The sequence below is a fragment of the Acanthaster planci genome, unplaced genomic scaffold (genome assembly GCF_054643075.1).
Source record: "Acanthaster planci isolate LZ-2023a unplaced genomic scaffold, COTS_SCS Contig9, whole genome shotgun sequence".
NCBI lineage: Eukaryota > Metazoa > Echinodermata > Asteroidea > Valvatida > Acanthasteridae > Acanthaster > Acanthaster planci.
The window spans coordinates 39,752-54,198 of record NW_028257633.1 but is presented as its reverse complement, the minus strand read 5'-3'; the positions used below and the strand labels follow the sequence as shown (position 1 = coordinate 54,198).

At 44.3% G+C, this 14,447-nt stretch overlaps 1 protein-coding gene across 4 annotated transcripts in view; it reads right to left on the bottom strand.

Annotated features, from left to right (window-relative positions):
* The window catches only part of LOC110979481 (thrombospondin-2-like), a 64,744-nt gene that overhangs the window by 12,144 nt on the left and 38,153 nt on the right, over positions 1 to 14,447 (bottom strand). For 2 of the 4 annotated variants that reach the window (XM_022235306.2, XM_022235308.2), the window contains exons 2-12: positions 12,008 to 12,147; positions 9,399 to 9,964; positions 6,426 to 6,597; positions 4,210 to 4,604; positions 3,730 to 3,855; positions 3,051 to 3,144; positions 2,763 to 2,921; positions 1,823 to 2,008; positions 1,208 to 1,381; positions 569 to 696; positions 89 to 241 (exon numbers count right to left, since the gene is read on the bottom strand). In XM_022235306.2, the coding sequence (XP_022090998.2) occupies positions 89 to 241; positions 569 to 696; positions 1,208 to 1,381; positions 1,823 to 2,008; positions 2,763 to 2,921; positions 3,051 to 3,144; positions 3,730 to 3,855; positions 4,210 to 4,604; positions 6,426 to 6,597; positions 9,399 to 9,964; positions 12,008 to 12,080 (2,226 nt within the window). In that variant the 5' untranslated portion in view covers positions 12,081 to 12,147. Of the gene's footprint in view, positions 1 to 88; positions 242 to 568; positions 697 to 1,207; positions 1,382 to 1,822; positions 2,009 to 2,762; positions 2,922 to 3,050; positions 3,145 to 3,729; positions 3,856 to 4,209; positions 4,605 to 6,425; positions 6,598 to 9,398; positions 9,965 to 12,007; positions 12,148 to 12,395; positions 12,912 to 14,447 lie in introns of those variants that run through there. The other 2 variants (XM_022235304.2, XM_022235309.2) reach the window with 2 other exon arrangements.

The following is a 14,447-nucleotide window of genomic DNA, read 5'->3' as shown; positions in this document are numbered from 1 at the left end:
TTCGGCGAACATCACGCGGTGATGATAATTGCTACATACGTAAGAGTCTCGTTTGAAACCCGCTGAGAGTGAGCATCCCAAGGCTTACTTGTTTGTATCTCCTGGCGTGATAGACTCCCATCCCCGAGGGCTGGTTGCCTCTGTAACCGATGGGGCATTTGCGGCAGGTGTAGCCCGGTACGAGGTTGATGCAGCGGTGCTCACCGTGGAAGTTGAAGCAGGCATCGGACACTAGAATACACTAAAACAAAGACAAGCGACATACCAACGAGTCCTTTTCCAATGAAGTGGGAAGCGGGCTGATTTAAAATAATGCCTCTGCACGAAACAAAAATCCTTTTCTGGAGAGGTGTATAAACTGCACCAAAAGTTCAAACATAAATCTTGTCGGAAAGCAGATTGACCGCTTAAGAATGAAACGGCGTATCGAAAAATGCCGTTTCTTCTTTCAGATTAACATCAAAATCGGAAGGGAAAACTAACCCCCAAACCTGTCGTGTAAAACCGTCTTTGTGAGAAAAAAGCATAGGTCTACACTTCGTTGATGGCTATTTAAAATCAATGGTACCTCGTTGATGTCTTGGCAAACGATACCGTTGCCAGTGTAGCCGACAGGGCAGTCCTTACATTCGTACCGACCATCGGCGAAACTGACGCACTCAACGCCGTCAAAACACGGACTGGATAGGCAAGCATCTTTAATATAACCGAATCGTATAAAACATCAAACAATTAGAAAAAAAGACAGAAAATAAAAACCACAGAGAAAGACTGGTTAGTAAGCGTATAATACCTGATATATTCCCTAATTTTTGACCAGGGGGGTTACCAATATAACCATTCCCCCACTTTTCAAGTCACTGGTTTTATGCGCACCCAGCTTTGTCCCTGCACTCCATCAGGAAGCCCTTGCCCCCCCCCCCACTGAAGTGGGACCTTGGACCGTGTGTCATGTCATGCTCTTCATAAGGAACTTTCCGAGATCACCCCCACATGTGACAAGAAATCTCCGCCCATGTATGTAACTGTGACTGACATGTAATATTCCGTTTTATAGAGATGATACACGAAATTAATTGAGCGTATAAAACAGGAAATAGGTTAACCACCTCGGCCTTTAAGAAAATGCTGTCATTTCAAACTCGATCTGTCGATTAGACTCAAACGTAAACGAAAAATACGCATGTATCTACAAAAAAAAGCTCACCAATCGGACATGGCCATTCGTTGCACATGCGCCGGTCGGTGTTGGAGCCAATACACTCTTGGCCGCCATGGGCTGGTGCCGGACTGTCGCAGAAGCGATACCGCTCCTGCCAGCCGCCGTCGCACGTCTTGGTACAAGGGGTGAATTCGGAGAATTGGCCCCACTGCCCGTCAACTGAACAAGACAAGGAAATGTGTAAAGGAGTGAGTATTACTAGAGACTTCACCGCAGGGAGGAATTCACTCAAAGGAACAGAAACTAACTAAACAAAGAGGAACAAAAACGAAAATAAACGGTGTCACTAATCTTGCGTCAATTGGTATTAGTGAGAATTTGCATATGGTGTAAAACCAACCAGCTTTGATTTCAGTCTCTCGTTTTTAAAGCCACGTTGCACGATGGAAACAAAGTTCTGAAATTCGAGATTACTGAAGAAAAGGAAAATCAAGCCACGATGCAGCTATAGTTTGAAAACAATAGGGCTTTTAAGTTTAAAGAGGAAACCAAATTCCGAAATCTGAACCCCTCTGAAAATCACGTAATTAATATACTGGACAAAAGTTCCTACAAATAAACCATATGGTTAGTTTAGCATCCCTTTCAAACCAAACCTACCGGGACACGGATCTCTGACGCACGGTCTTTCCTCCCGACCAGCTCCTTCTTCCTCTCCCTTGCACCGTCGCCCTCCGTTCTTAGGCCTGGGGGAATTGCAGGACCGCATCCTGCTCTCCGTGCCGTTACCGCACGTCACCCCGCAAGACCACGGGGTGAAGTTGCTCCAGCCGCCGTCGACAACCTCTGTCGGGGGATGTAGCACATCAAAATCGATGGGAATGCTGAATTACAGCGACCCACTGAACCCAACCCCCTAAAGTTCTGACCAATCACAGTCATGACTGTGTATAACCAAAATATCTCAAGTCTAAAGGCGTCTTTCCACGTGTGCGTGAACACTTGCGCCAAGCGTTGGTATCCGTCAAAATTGCTCCCGGGTGATTTTGATGGCTGATCGCAACGCACACGTGTGTTATGTTAATGTAGACGATTTTTGTGTCCGTGAAAGAAATACGCATGCACGCATTGTGCACGCAATGCACACAAAAACGTGCAGATGGAAAGGCGCCTTAATATTGCGTGCACCCATCTATGACGCGCGTCTACAGAACGCAACATGGTACCACCAATGGGTACGTTCGATTAAGTTTGACTTACACGTGTAAGCTAATCGAACGCACCCAAAGTAACAAAACCGTATCACGTATCCAATCATGTTGACCCAAGATAACAGTATTCAAACAAATCTGATTCAAAAAATCTAGACCTTTTAAGCGTCGAAGTTCTCCCACGTTTTCCCTATTAACCGAACGAAAATTCCAAGTCAAATTACCCACAAGGTTTTATTTCATTAATAGTCTAAACAGAATGCATTTATAGCAATGACCTTGGAATTTGAGAAGAAAATACTGGCAAAGTTTAAGTCTGTATTCAAACTATGAAATCAAGCAAGCAGTTGCGGAGTTTTGCTGAAAAACGAAAAAAAAAGTGAATTTACCAATGCAAGGATCGAGGTAGCAGACGCGGGTTTCAACATCGTTCCCGTTGCACTCAAACTGAGTCCTGTCGCACGACCTCCCACGTTGTTGGATACCGTTGCCACACGTGACTGAGCACGATGTCCATTCTGCCCAGTCGCTCCAACCAAGGTTGTCGTCTGGTTGAGCAAATAAAGGGAACGCGGCTTATTTCGTGTCAAACACCAGTGAGATACGCAAGATAAAAAATCACGATAATCTGTCGTTTTGTTATCAATTTTAAACGGACAAAAGTCAATTCAACTTACTGGGGCACGTTGGACAACAATCCCCTTCCATTATCACTGGGTTTGCACACTTCCCTGGCAAGCATTTGATGATGGAGCATTCCACTGTTGGCAGCTAAAATTTGGAGGGAAATACGTAATCAACGAAAGAAACATTTTTATGCACGGTGAAAAAAATTACAGGGGGTAAGTTTTTTTTTATCATGTGTTGACGTAACCGCGCTGTTAAAAAATGTCTGTTACGTGTAAATAACAGTAGATTCTATTGTCAATTGGCATTACAAAAGTTGCTATTTTGGGACTGCACATTCTACTTTCAATATTTGTTCTCTGTATAACAGGAGATTCTTATGGGAGTGTATTTAGGACAAGGCCAGGAGAAAATTAATTCGTATATACAGATAACTATTTAGTACGTCCGATGAATATTTCGTATTTGGTAGGACACGTAACAGTAATTCGTACGTACGAAATAATTTAATTTTTTTCTTACTATGTCCTAAATACACTTCCGTAAGAATCTCCTGTTAGTAATCAGAGAAAATCGACAATAGAATCTGCTGTTTTGTAACAGAATTTTTCTAACAGTGTGGAGAAAGTGAAGCTCCCAACTGTATGGATTTCTTTTTATTCTTTGGAGCAAAATACATTCCACCATTACTGGAGCTGGTCAAGGTTTGAAAATCGTTACTCATCGTACCCCGTCGGCAACTCGGCACTCGCATGATTTGCACTTGTCGACTTTGAAGACAGCCCCATCCTCGTAATACATCTTCATGTACCAGCATCCTTGCTGGGTAGGCCACTCTGGCGGCCTTTGGTTCTCCTGATAAAATGAGGAAAAATTTACGCACAGCTGTTCATTCAGAGATAAAACACCGAGACCTTTAGCTGTGTCTGTTTGATTGAACGTAAGATTCTAACTTCTCATCACTCATTGTCTTTTTCAGGCTTATGAGCTACAATGCGTTGGGCGCTTTTAAGGCCTTCTTGGTTCCATTATCAGAAAGACTTCATAATAACTTTCATACAACTAAGCGACATTCACAAACTCAATTCAATCCACGCTATAGTAGAGTCAGGTAGAGGTTACATTTATTTAGAGGTCGTGTTTAACAGTTATGAACAGTAAATTCGAGAAAATGTAAAGAGACTGAAGTCTTCCAAGCGATCAACTTACGAAATGCTCCAGTTTGTTCCACATCTCGTCGTAGCCGTCACTCAGCACCTGCACCTGGTTGTTTAGATTGCTGATCTGCTCGCAGGTGTAGGCGCACTGTCCCTGCATGGTGTTCTCCGTAGGTGCGGCGTTGGGATGCACGTAGCCTGTGCTCGGCAGGTGAGGCGGGGTGTGGGGCACGGGCTGCGGCATGACGTTGACGCCCGTGCTGGCGACTGGGTTCAGGCTGCCCACGTTGACGCCGGGCGGCACGGGGACGCCGACTTCCGGCTGGGCGTTGTTGCTGAAGCTCATGCTGTCGCTGTGGCCGCTGTTGCCGAAACTCATGCTATCACTGTGACCGTTGCTGTTAGGTGAGCTAGGTTCTACATGGCCTTCCTGTCCAGGTATGACCGCTGAAGAACAATACAAGACATGTTAACGGCTTTCAACACAGAAGGCTGAGTATCTGACAGTCTTCCAGACTTTAAGCTATAGGGCTACGTCTCTTGTCGGCACGTGCCAAAATTCATGGCGGAGACTCAGACTTCCTCGGCATATATTCAACAACCCAATCGCAATGAAGAATACTGACAATAAAACAGCTACTCGAGAAATAATGGTGCCCTAGACAATTCGACAGAAGATTTGCCCCGTAAAACACAGAATCAATAAAGCTTTTAAAAGTTTTATAAACTCTCATAAAGCGCATCTTTAATAGGCATATTCTGGGTTACAGATTACGACCCCGTTGCAAAACAAAACACAAATTTCAAGAAAATGCAGCTTTCATGTCGTGCATGTTTATTAGCAACTGAAGTGATAACTCTGGCAACTCCCCCCCCCCCAAGAAAATCCTTTCTTAAATAAAATTGGGTGCATCGTATAAATTATCATGACACGAAAAACATCGTATTTCTTTCTGATTATCTGAGTAGAGAAAAATGCTCAGCGTTGACATCAAGAGGCCATTAAAGAAAGCGCACCTTGGAGGCTTACACAACCCGTCCTCGATGGAGCAACAACCCATCAGACAAGAATTTACACCAATCCCGACCATGGGAACCAAATAAGCTTAACGATGCACACCAACGATGACAAGTCCGTGAGTAACGCGTTTAGGTCGGAGGGCACTTGTCTTCGTGAGGGGTTCGCATCGCCCCGCAATGTCTATAATCATTTTTAGCATAAACATATCCTGTGAGCAGTTGAAGAATTTCATGTTTTACGAGGTGGTATCGCACGGGACGCATATTTCTGTTTCAGCTCTCTCTTTTAATTGTTCTTTGAACTTGGCCGACCCAATGGGCAATGTTTCCTCCTACAAACTGAGGTTAGCGGGGCCATTTTCGATGCGCTTGCAGTCAAACGTTTCCTGGCATGACAGCCAGAACAAACCTGCGTCATGTTAACATTTATGTGGCGAGGTTTAAGGGTTAATGTAGGCTAAGCCTCAGATTGTCGTTAACCCCTGGCGCGTGTCAAAGATCAACAACCCGAACGTCTTGCTCCCACGCACAGACGCGTTTCAATGGTCGCTATTTGCTTTTGTAAGTTGGCTTTTTGTTCAACTGAAACTCAACTCTCGGCTTTTGCACTAGCAGAGCGTTAATTCGTATTACCAAATTTTAAAATTTTCGTGAATCATGGCAATAATAGGATTCCGCTCCATCGTGAAATAAGATACTGTATTCATGGGCAGACTGCTCAAGGTCTCTAGAATTTTCAACCCAGGCTGCACTTTGAATCCTGTAGTTAGTGTTGAATTTCCATACAATTACAGATCATAACCGGTGCTCAAGCGTGCACAGTGCACGACGGGATCAGGTCTTAACTCCCGTTCCTAAAATGAGGTCCATCGCCAGCAGTGCCCAGATGATCGCGGCAGTTGTCCACTTATACAACCCGTATCGAATTAGACGAACTCCGTCCCTGTACTGAAACTATTTAACAATGCGGTGAATTTCGCGAATACCTTCGCAGTGTGGGTCGCAACGGTGAGCCCACCATAACCAAATTGAGTTTGAGAGGGGCTGGTTATTTTGAAATCAAATATCCTCTCCTTAACAGAAATCCTCGGACAACGAGTGCTTTGCAAGCGTGCATGCAATAAGGCTGCGAATGACTTCTCTAAAAAAAAAAATTTTTTAAAGGCTTTATCATGATGTGGCGTGATGTGTTGACGTGCTCGGTTGGTCTCTACGTGCGACATGTAATGAGATGCCTTAGCCCCTTACCGTCACTGCTTAGGCTTAGGTGGCTGGGCTCCGAGTCTCCCATCGGCAGGGGGAAGCTACTCCCGAAGCTGATCTGGGAGGAGGAGAAGACTGGTTCGATCTCACAGCCCTGGCTGATCAGCACTTCCGTGGTGCTGGTCTGGAAAGCGAACTTGACTGTGGCCAGGGTCCCCTATACAGCGCACGGAGGAAAAAAAATCTTTTTTTAGTAAACAGAACAGTGTGTGTGTATCTGGACCCGCAAGTTGGCACGGCTGGGTTGAACGCAGCACATGACACACTGTTCTTAGCGAAGGACTAGAGAGCCATGGTAAGCATGGATTGGTGTTGGGGCGAGGCAAAAGCGAACGGTTCTTATGCTGGACCATCGAACGCGCATGCAGCCAAGTGATCACAGCTTTGCATGCCCACAAAATAATCACGGGAACTCAAAATGCTCTGAACTCAGAGGCGATTTTGGCAATAGGAATGCAAATATTTGGCAAGGCCGTCTCTTCGTTATCAAGTTGACTGTGTGCAAGATCGGCCTGGATTGAGGCAAAGGGGGATGCGCTCACGACTGAAACATTGTGGTGGTTTTCAAGCAACGAAAGTCCAACCCGCACGGCAAGCGAGAGAGTCAGTCGGTCCCTCGTCGCTCCTCTTCGGACTGTTTCGAAACTAAGGCATTGATGGACAGGGTTCGGGGGTATTTAGACAAAAAAAATGAAACGTCAAATAAAGAATAACGACAATCAGGGAAGCAGGCTTAGAGCTAGACAATAGGGTCTACTCTTTTCACGTCACAGCTGTGGTTTTCCTACAAGTGGCTGCTAAAGTAAGGCCGGCCTTCGGAACAAATGTGCCCCAAATGCAAAGAGTAATAAAAGAGTTAAAGATCAAAACCCGATGCAGTTATCAAAATACATGTACCAGAAAATAATACACGTACTAATAGTAATAGAGGAAAATGCAATCATCTTTAAAATTAATGAGAGAAACATACACTTTGAACGAATTTGATGTAAAAATCGAAAAGCAACCAATAGGCGATTTTTTGGCAAATTTTGGCTGCCCATACAAATTGTAGGCAAAATGAGAGTGATATGTAATAGTTCCCGTTTCAGTTTCCTGTGTGCGGTGTTGGATGTTTTTTACTACAAAATCACACATTAACCCTGACAATATTCAGTCTAACATGCGAAAGATTGAGCATTGTTAAGGTTAATCTAAAGAAAAATATTGAAAATCAAACGGCACAAAAATTGACGATTAAACTGAGATCATCAAAATAACGTTGCTTTGAGCGTAAAATGCAGCACAATGAAGTGAATGGTATCAGAAGTATCCCCATACCAAGGCAGTATGTTGTGGTTTTGTTTCAATACAGCAACTCGGGCTATTTGCGCCGATAACTATACGTTTATTCGTAACGTTTATTAATCAGCATCACATTACGGAGTTAGGAAGACGGTCCAGTTTGGGGGGCAAGAGGAAACCGGAGCACCCGGAGAAAACCTGTGAGAACGAGTATGGACTGGAAACCGAACCCGGACCTCATCGGTGGCAAAGCGAGGAAAGAACCCGCGCGAATAATATGCTGCTATTGCTGTTTTCTTTTAATGTCGCCATCTGCAACTGAGGCTATTTGCGCCAATAACTACACGTTTATTCGTAGCCTTTATTGTTCATTTTTAATCAGCATCGCATTATGGAGTGAGGAAAAAGGTCCAGTTTTGGAGGCAGGAGGAAACCAGAGTACCCAGAGCAAACCTGCGAGAGCGAGTATGAACTGGAAATCAAATGCACTTAAAGCCTGTGCCAAGCCGGTACTCGAACCCGGGCTTCATAGGTGCAAAGTGAGGAAAGAACCGCTACGCACCCCCCCCCCCTCCGCAGTATAAACTGACCAGACGTTTTTATGTTCTCTCTTCAACAACGTAAACAATAAGGCAATCCCAGCATAAACCACTGACCTGTCACCATAGCAAGAACATTAAATATAATTCCCCCCTCCAATAGCCACCGGAACTTCAAAGGGAAAAAAATAGCATAATGCTCAACATTTGGTAGTCCAGATTTCTGAATGTGGCTCTCAGTAAAGGACAAGCAACAGCCTCAAAAGACCTCCCTGTGTCATGTACATGTACACACGGCCCGGGACAGTTGCAAAGGGCTGGAACCAAACCGCATTGGTCGTGACGCGTCGCTCCGGATCGCTCAACGCTTGGATAACGAACCTTAAGGTATGGCAATCATTCACTTTTTCATTAGCAGATCCGTCAACTTCCGATTACAAAGTTCAAATAAAAACCAGGACCATATCCTCTTTGGGAGATGCAAGCGGTTGACTGATGTCACACCATTTATTACATCAAATTGGGAATTTCTCTGTTGGGATAAGGTACTCTGAAATAATTGAATGACGCCAGGAGTCTTGACTCTTCGCTCGGCTGGCGATGAAATCAGGCGTGTTTGAATCTTAGCAGGTACAGCACGATGGTTTTTCAAACGAAGAACTACATTAGAATGGTTAGACCATGGGATGCAAACCGCCCGCAGTATGTCAGCACTCTAATTAAACTACTTGTAAACTGACATCCAATTACTCAGTGGAGTGAAATGCAAATTTGAAGTGGAACCAAGAATTACATCCAATGCGTTTGACACTAACTATGTAAAATATTTTAGAAAATATGTCGGCCTAACTTAGCACATATCATGGTGAGAAAGGCAAATTAATCAATGTCGTCTGCACTGTCCAATTTTAAATTCACTTCACTCTTGCGTAGAAGTATTAACACTCGCCCGTATTACATACTATGTTTCTGTTTCACAATTTGCATCAAATCAATAAAAATCGATAAACTGTTCTCAATTCAAATCAGTCAACAGAGGGCGACCTCATCATTGGCCCACTGGAAAAGATGAAACAAGCGTGCATGCGAGGCCTTACAGCTTTAAACTTATGAAATTAGCGGTGGGCACACTCACCTTGAAATCCATCACGTTGTTTCTGCCCGGAAGTCCTTTGGCAAGTCGAAGTTTCATATTATCTGGTTCCATGTTCATGTAAAACGACGAGGGAAGGATCTTCAGTCCGATCAACTGACAGTCCATATAGAGAGTCATCAGATTTCCGCGCACATCCAACACGAAGGTGTGCAGATCAACGTCGTCTTTGCCGATGTTGAGAGGGGAAAATTCCAGCTCACGCTCCTCTGGCTCACCCGAGCCGAACTCGGAGAACTGCACCACTGCGTCGTCGTTCCGTCGGTCTATGTGAAACCCGAAGGCGCGGACTCGTCCGTCGGTGCGGTCGATGGAGACTAGTGTCCCGCGGTTTTTCGGGTCCTGGGAGGCGACTGCGATCAGGATGAAGCCTTCGTCTTCTTTCATGGAGTTCAACAGGTGCTCCAGAGTGCTCTGGTCGGTGCCTAGGTCGCGATCCTTAGGCCGCACCTTGAAGGCACGTGCTCCCTCCGGTGTTTTCGTTTCCCTTACTCCCGGTGTCCTGGCCGAAATTCCAGACTCAAGAATTACGTCTACCTCATCGTATGCTGCAAACATTTCAAGAGGGAAACAACATTCACACCAGAGGGGAAAAACGGTATGCAATGTAGTACTTGTATAATCACTTTAAATTCGCCTCGGGTGCTATAAAATAACAAGTCTCCATGTACTTGAGACAGTATTACTACAATTTTCACCCGGAGCAAAATCGTAAGAACCCTTTTCTTATTTGATACCACAGGTTTCGTAGAACTCTGTTCATGAGGAGACCAGTATTTTTCCAACAACGGCATCATGATCAAGTCTCTCAAGGGAGAGATGTTAACGCCCCACAAATTCTCTGCCTACTCATGAACGGATGGAGAGACGTTAGTGCCCCGCTAGTTCTTTGCCTATTATCGTTCGCCACGTGACGTTTGCGGAGACACTTTCCATCGATTTAATGTCATGATATAGCCCATTCCTGCACGTTATTTCCGTGTGCAAAAGGGGCAGAGACAAACACACCTCTGACGTTCCTTGACTTAATAAGACTTATAACAAAGGACGAATAGAGATACTGATATTGTTGCACCCCCATTGTTGCTTGGAGGAAACTAATTTGAGAATGCAGTGTAATGCTATAAGCGTGCAGACTGGCTATTAACTGGCAAAGGCGCAAAAAAGTGGGGCGTTAATTTGCAGCTGAAAAATTTATACCTTAATTGCACGGCTATAGAGCACGCGGCCAAAGGAAGAATGTCATGCTACACGAGACCATATTCAGAAAATGTAAAAGTAGGCGTACCAGAGATGGTTTTTTGTAAAAGAAAGTCTCCAACATTCAAAATTATTGAAATGGCACACCACGCATAACAGTTAAGCCCTAACACATATATGAAAATAACAACTTAACTTAATGTAATCAGGATGTTTACAAGAAAAACCCTGGTATCAAACAGACAGCATTATATGGCAAGCACCGCCTAGGCGCTCCATTGGCCTATTCCAAACTATCTTTCAGTGTTATGCCATCATGAGCCGTCATAAGCCGAGCGGACCCATTTGAATTGCCTTCAATACAGCCCCATCTGGACATGAACGAAAGACTGACATTTCAAACGAGCCCACCCCAATTTGTATACAATTTGTTATGATAGTGTAAATAATAACAAGGTTGACTGAATTAAAATAGCCTGTCAAACCGGCAGACTAAATCATTCATTAATGGCCTTGCTTGTCATGGACGCATATTACTTCGGTCAGTTTCCCGTGAAGGATTGCCAGGCTACAACTGTTCAAGTCAGAGTGAAAATACTTCCAGTAAAAGCCAAATACACAATAAGAAGTCGTAAATTCATCGCACTCAAACATCAGAGATCAACTTAGAATTATTATCGAACAGATTAACTGCAATCTGCAAACTTTATTCATTTTTGTAAAATCATAATCACTCCAGTAAATGACATCCCCTTAGCCATGTATGACGATCAGACAACTTAAAGCAGGCAAGGTACAATTTGCATACAACTTAAAGGTGAACTGAACATCGCATTAATTATAAACTGGTCTCTCTTGGAAGAGATGAATTTCTTAAATAGTTCAGTGTTTCACCATGAAATGCTTAATCAAGAAAATGGAACACTGATACGTATCAAAGATACGTCAAAAAGAGAGGCTCTCTTTCTCGCGTATAACTAGAGTTGAGGAGTATTTGACGAATTAGCCTTTAGTCTCATTGTCAACATACGCTCCATTATACAGCGGAGCTTTGATCCATTCACTGATGATTCGCTGGAAGGTTCATCTTAAGTTACAGGCAAATAATATCCCAAGGTCTGCAATAGTAGCCACATATAAAAAAGCCGTGCGGTGAAGATACGCAAAAGAAGGGAATGAATTTATATAACCTCTGTAACGCTTCTCTAAGTGAGGTTTTCTGGCATCGTAAAAATCAAGTTTATGGAGAAACGCGTCCAGTTTCAAAGTATGCCTCTTCCGTTAGGCGATGGATGGGCCACGTAAGACCACTGCAGATATTATCAGATTCCATTACTTTGGAAGTTAAGTTAATTGCTCAGTTGATGTTCCAGGTTTCACAGTTTACTTACCCATTGTTAACTTGCAGTGGAGTGCACAGCACAGCAACCCGATGGCCAAAATGTGATGCATTGCCCTGGCCATGTTGGCCTGCGTTGTAAACTGCGACACGCTGTGTTAGAAAAAAAGCGGGGTATCCCTCCTATCAATCCTGTGAACAAAGGGGAACAAAGGGACTGTTACTCGTTACACTCTGCTGTTTTGACTTACACTAAAACAACTTTCTTTGAACGTTTGGTACCCCTGTGAAGTTGTGAGAAATGGTATATAAATAGTACAGATAGTTGTCGAAGCCAGTAAATTGCTGACCAATCTTTAAAGTGAATTTATGATATTGCACCATGGGACCAAAACTGAATGAACATCAACCCTGAAAAAAAAGGAAATCTGGACACTTACCGTTGGAGCCAACGGCTCCCCTAATTTGAGGTCTAACTATATTCCAAGGAAAATTGCCAAAAGTAGGCAGAGTAAGCAAGTATGATCCCAACAGTGGATGGCAACCAGTGACAATCCTTCGAATTCGCTCAAGGCTATGCGCGTATTCCTTTCAAGTTCCACCAAAAACGTAAAGATCCCTCAGAAGGAGAGCCTGGTCTTGGAACGAGTAATCGAGGCGGCAGAGGACGCGAGCGCCAGTTTTGTGCCTTGCTGATGTGACGCTGGATGCTTTTGCCTCTCTGGGCCAACGGGCCGATCTTTTTATAACAATTAGCGAATTCCGCTGTTTTCTGTGTGCCAATCGACGGACGGGTACCCGGAAGACGCGTTCACTCAATTTGGGCCTCGACTACTCGCTGGCCACCTGCAACGACTACGACGGGAGTACAGTACGTGAGATTCTAATTTCAATGCGCAGAGCCGTCGCGTTTTTATTAGATCCAAACGGAGAACTGGGGAGTAGGTCGAGTCGAGTGGAGTGCACCGGCAACAGCTTCCTGTAGCCTTTCAGGCCTGTGCAGCCAGTCGGGCCTCCAGGGATTGGTATGTCTGCCCAATCACGATGCACGTGCAGCCCAGTCGGAACGCCCCCATTTTGTCAAAAGACCAATGGCTGTCGAGCTAGCGACCTGTACGTGGTCAACAAGCCACCAACCCCAACCGCGCAAAACAGGGTCTTCCAAATACGGCGGGCGCAGCAGAAAAAAACACCTTCTTAACTGCGTGTGCATTATGCTTATGAGACCACCGCCGAGCGAGTTGCTGGTTGCTATGTTGGCAGGCAACAGCACCGCCAAGGTATGTCCCGTGCACGCCAAAAGTTACAAATTTTCGAGATGTTGTTTGAGAGACTCCACCCCCCCCGAGTTTCTTCTGCCCTGGGTCAAGTTCACTACCGAACGGAGGACACGGCGCGTCGCACTGGGGACTGAATGAACACTCCCTTGGGTTTCGCCGCTTCTCCACAAACAATTCGCCCTTTTTTCGCCCACCAGACAATCTCGATCAACAGCGACTGTTGCACATCCTACGAAACTTATCACACCTACAGTCCTGTCCAAACTAGGAGAGCTACAAATGAGACTAGTTTGTGACTCTAAACTCTCAAATTATGTCTTAAAAAAGGAAATGATACAAAATGTTCTTTTCGAAATTATTAACACATATCACAATAGGAAGCAAATGCGGAAAGCCGCGTAGGCCCACTTTCAGCCATTGCATTCATTTCTCTACAGAATTAGACCTTTCTATTTTTCAGCTGCAAAATGCCAAGAAACTTTTACAAAAACAAGTTATAAACAAAATGAAATGAATACTCACCACAAGGGAAGGTGTTTTCAAATTGTTACGAAATTGGAATGACACAATGTCTGTCAGTATATGATGGAAATGATTCGCTCAAATAAGTTACATTATCGATTTTCCTGTCACAGGAGGGCTCGTTTCAGTTTCACGATTGGCGACTTTAATCCGATCACTGTTTGTTTGGGGCATTGCGGTAATTGTGCACAACTCCTCATCAATCTAGCCATTCACAAATTTATCACAAAAGCTTGGGCGTGCTGACCTAAAAGGGAATTAATGCCTGGACTCTCTTTTTAATTCCAATACACTGACAAATATTTCCAATATTTGATGGGTGAATAACCACCATTAATAATAATAATAATAAAAAAACAGCCGACACAGCAAAAGTACCATTGATCATGATCAGTGATGATACATCCAAACTTTGTACAGGCCTTTGAAACCCCAATGTCGGACGTTGGGAACCATGCCTTCGAACAAAGTAGTCAATCATATCTCATATCGGGAAAATGGTTCAGTGCGATCCTTGTGCACTTACCGAGCCTATCATCGGCATTATTCGACCGTACCCTCCGGCCGACTTATCTGTTCATCTTCTCCTCGTTATTGACCTGACTACCATTGGGTAAACTGCTTTCACCTCTTTGGATACCGAACAAGAAACTATGGGAGATCTGCCTGCCGCAGCGACACTGCTATGGT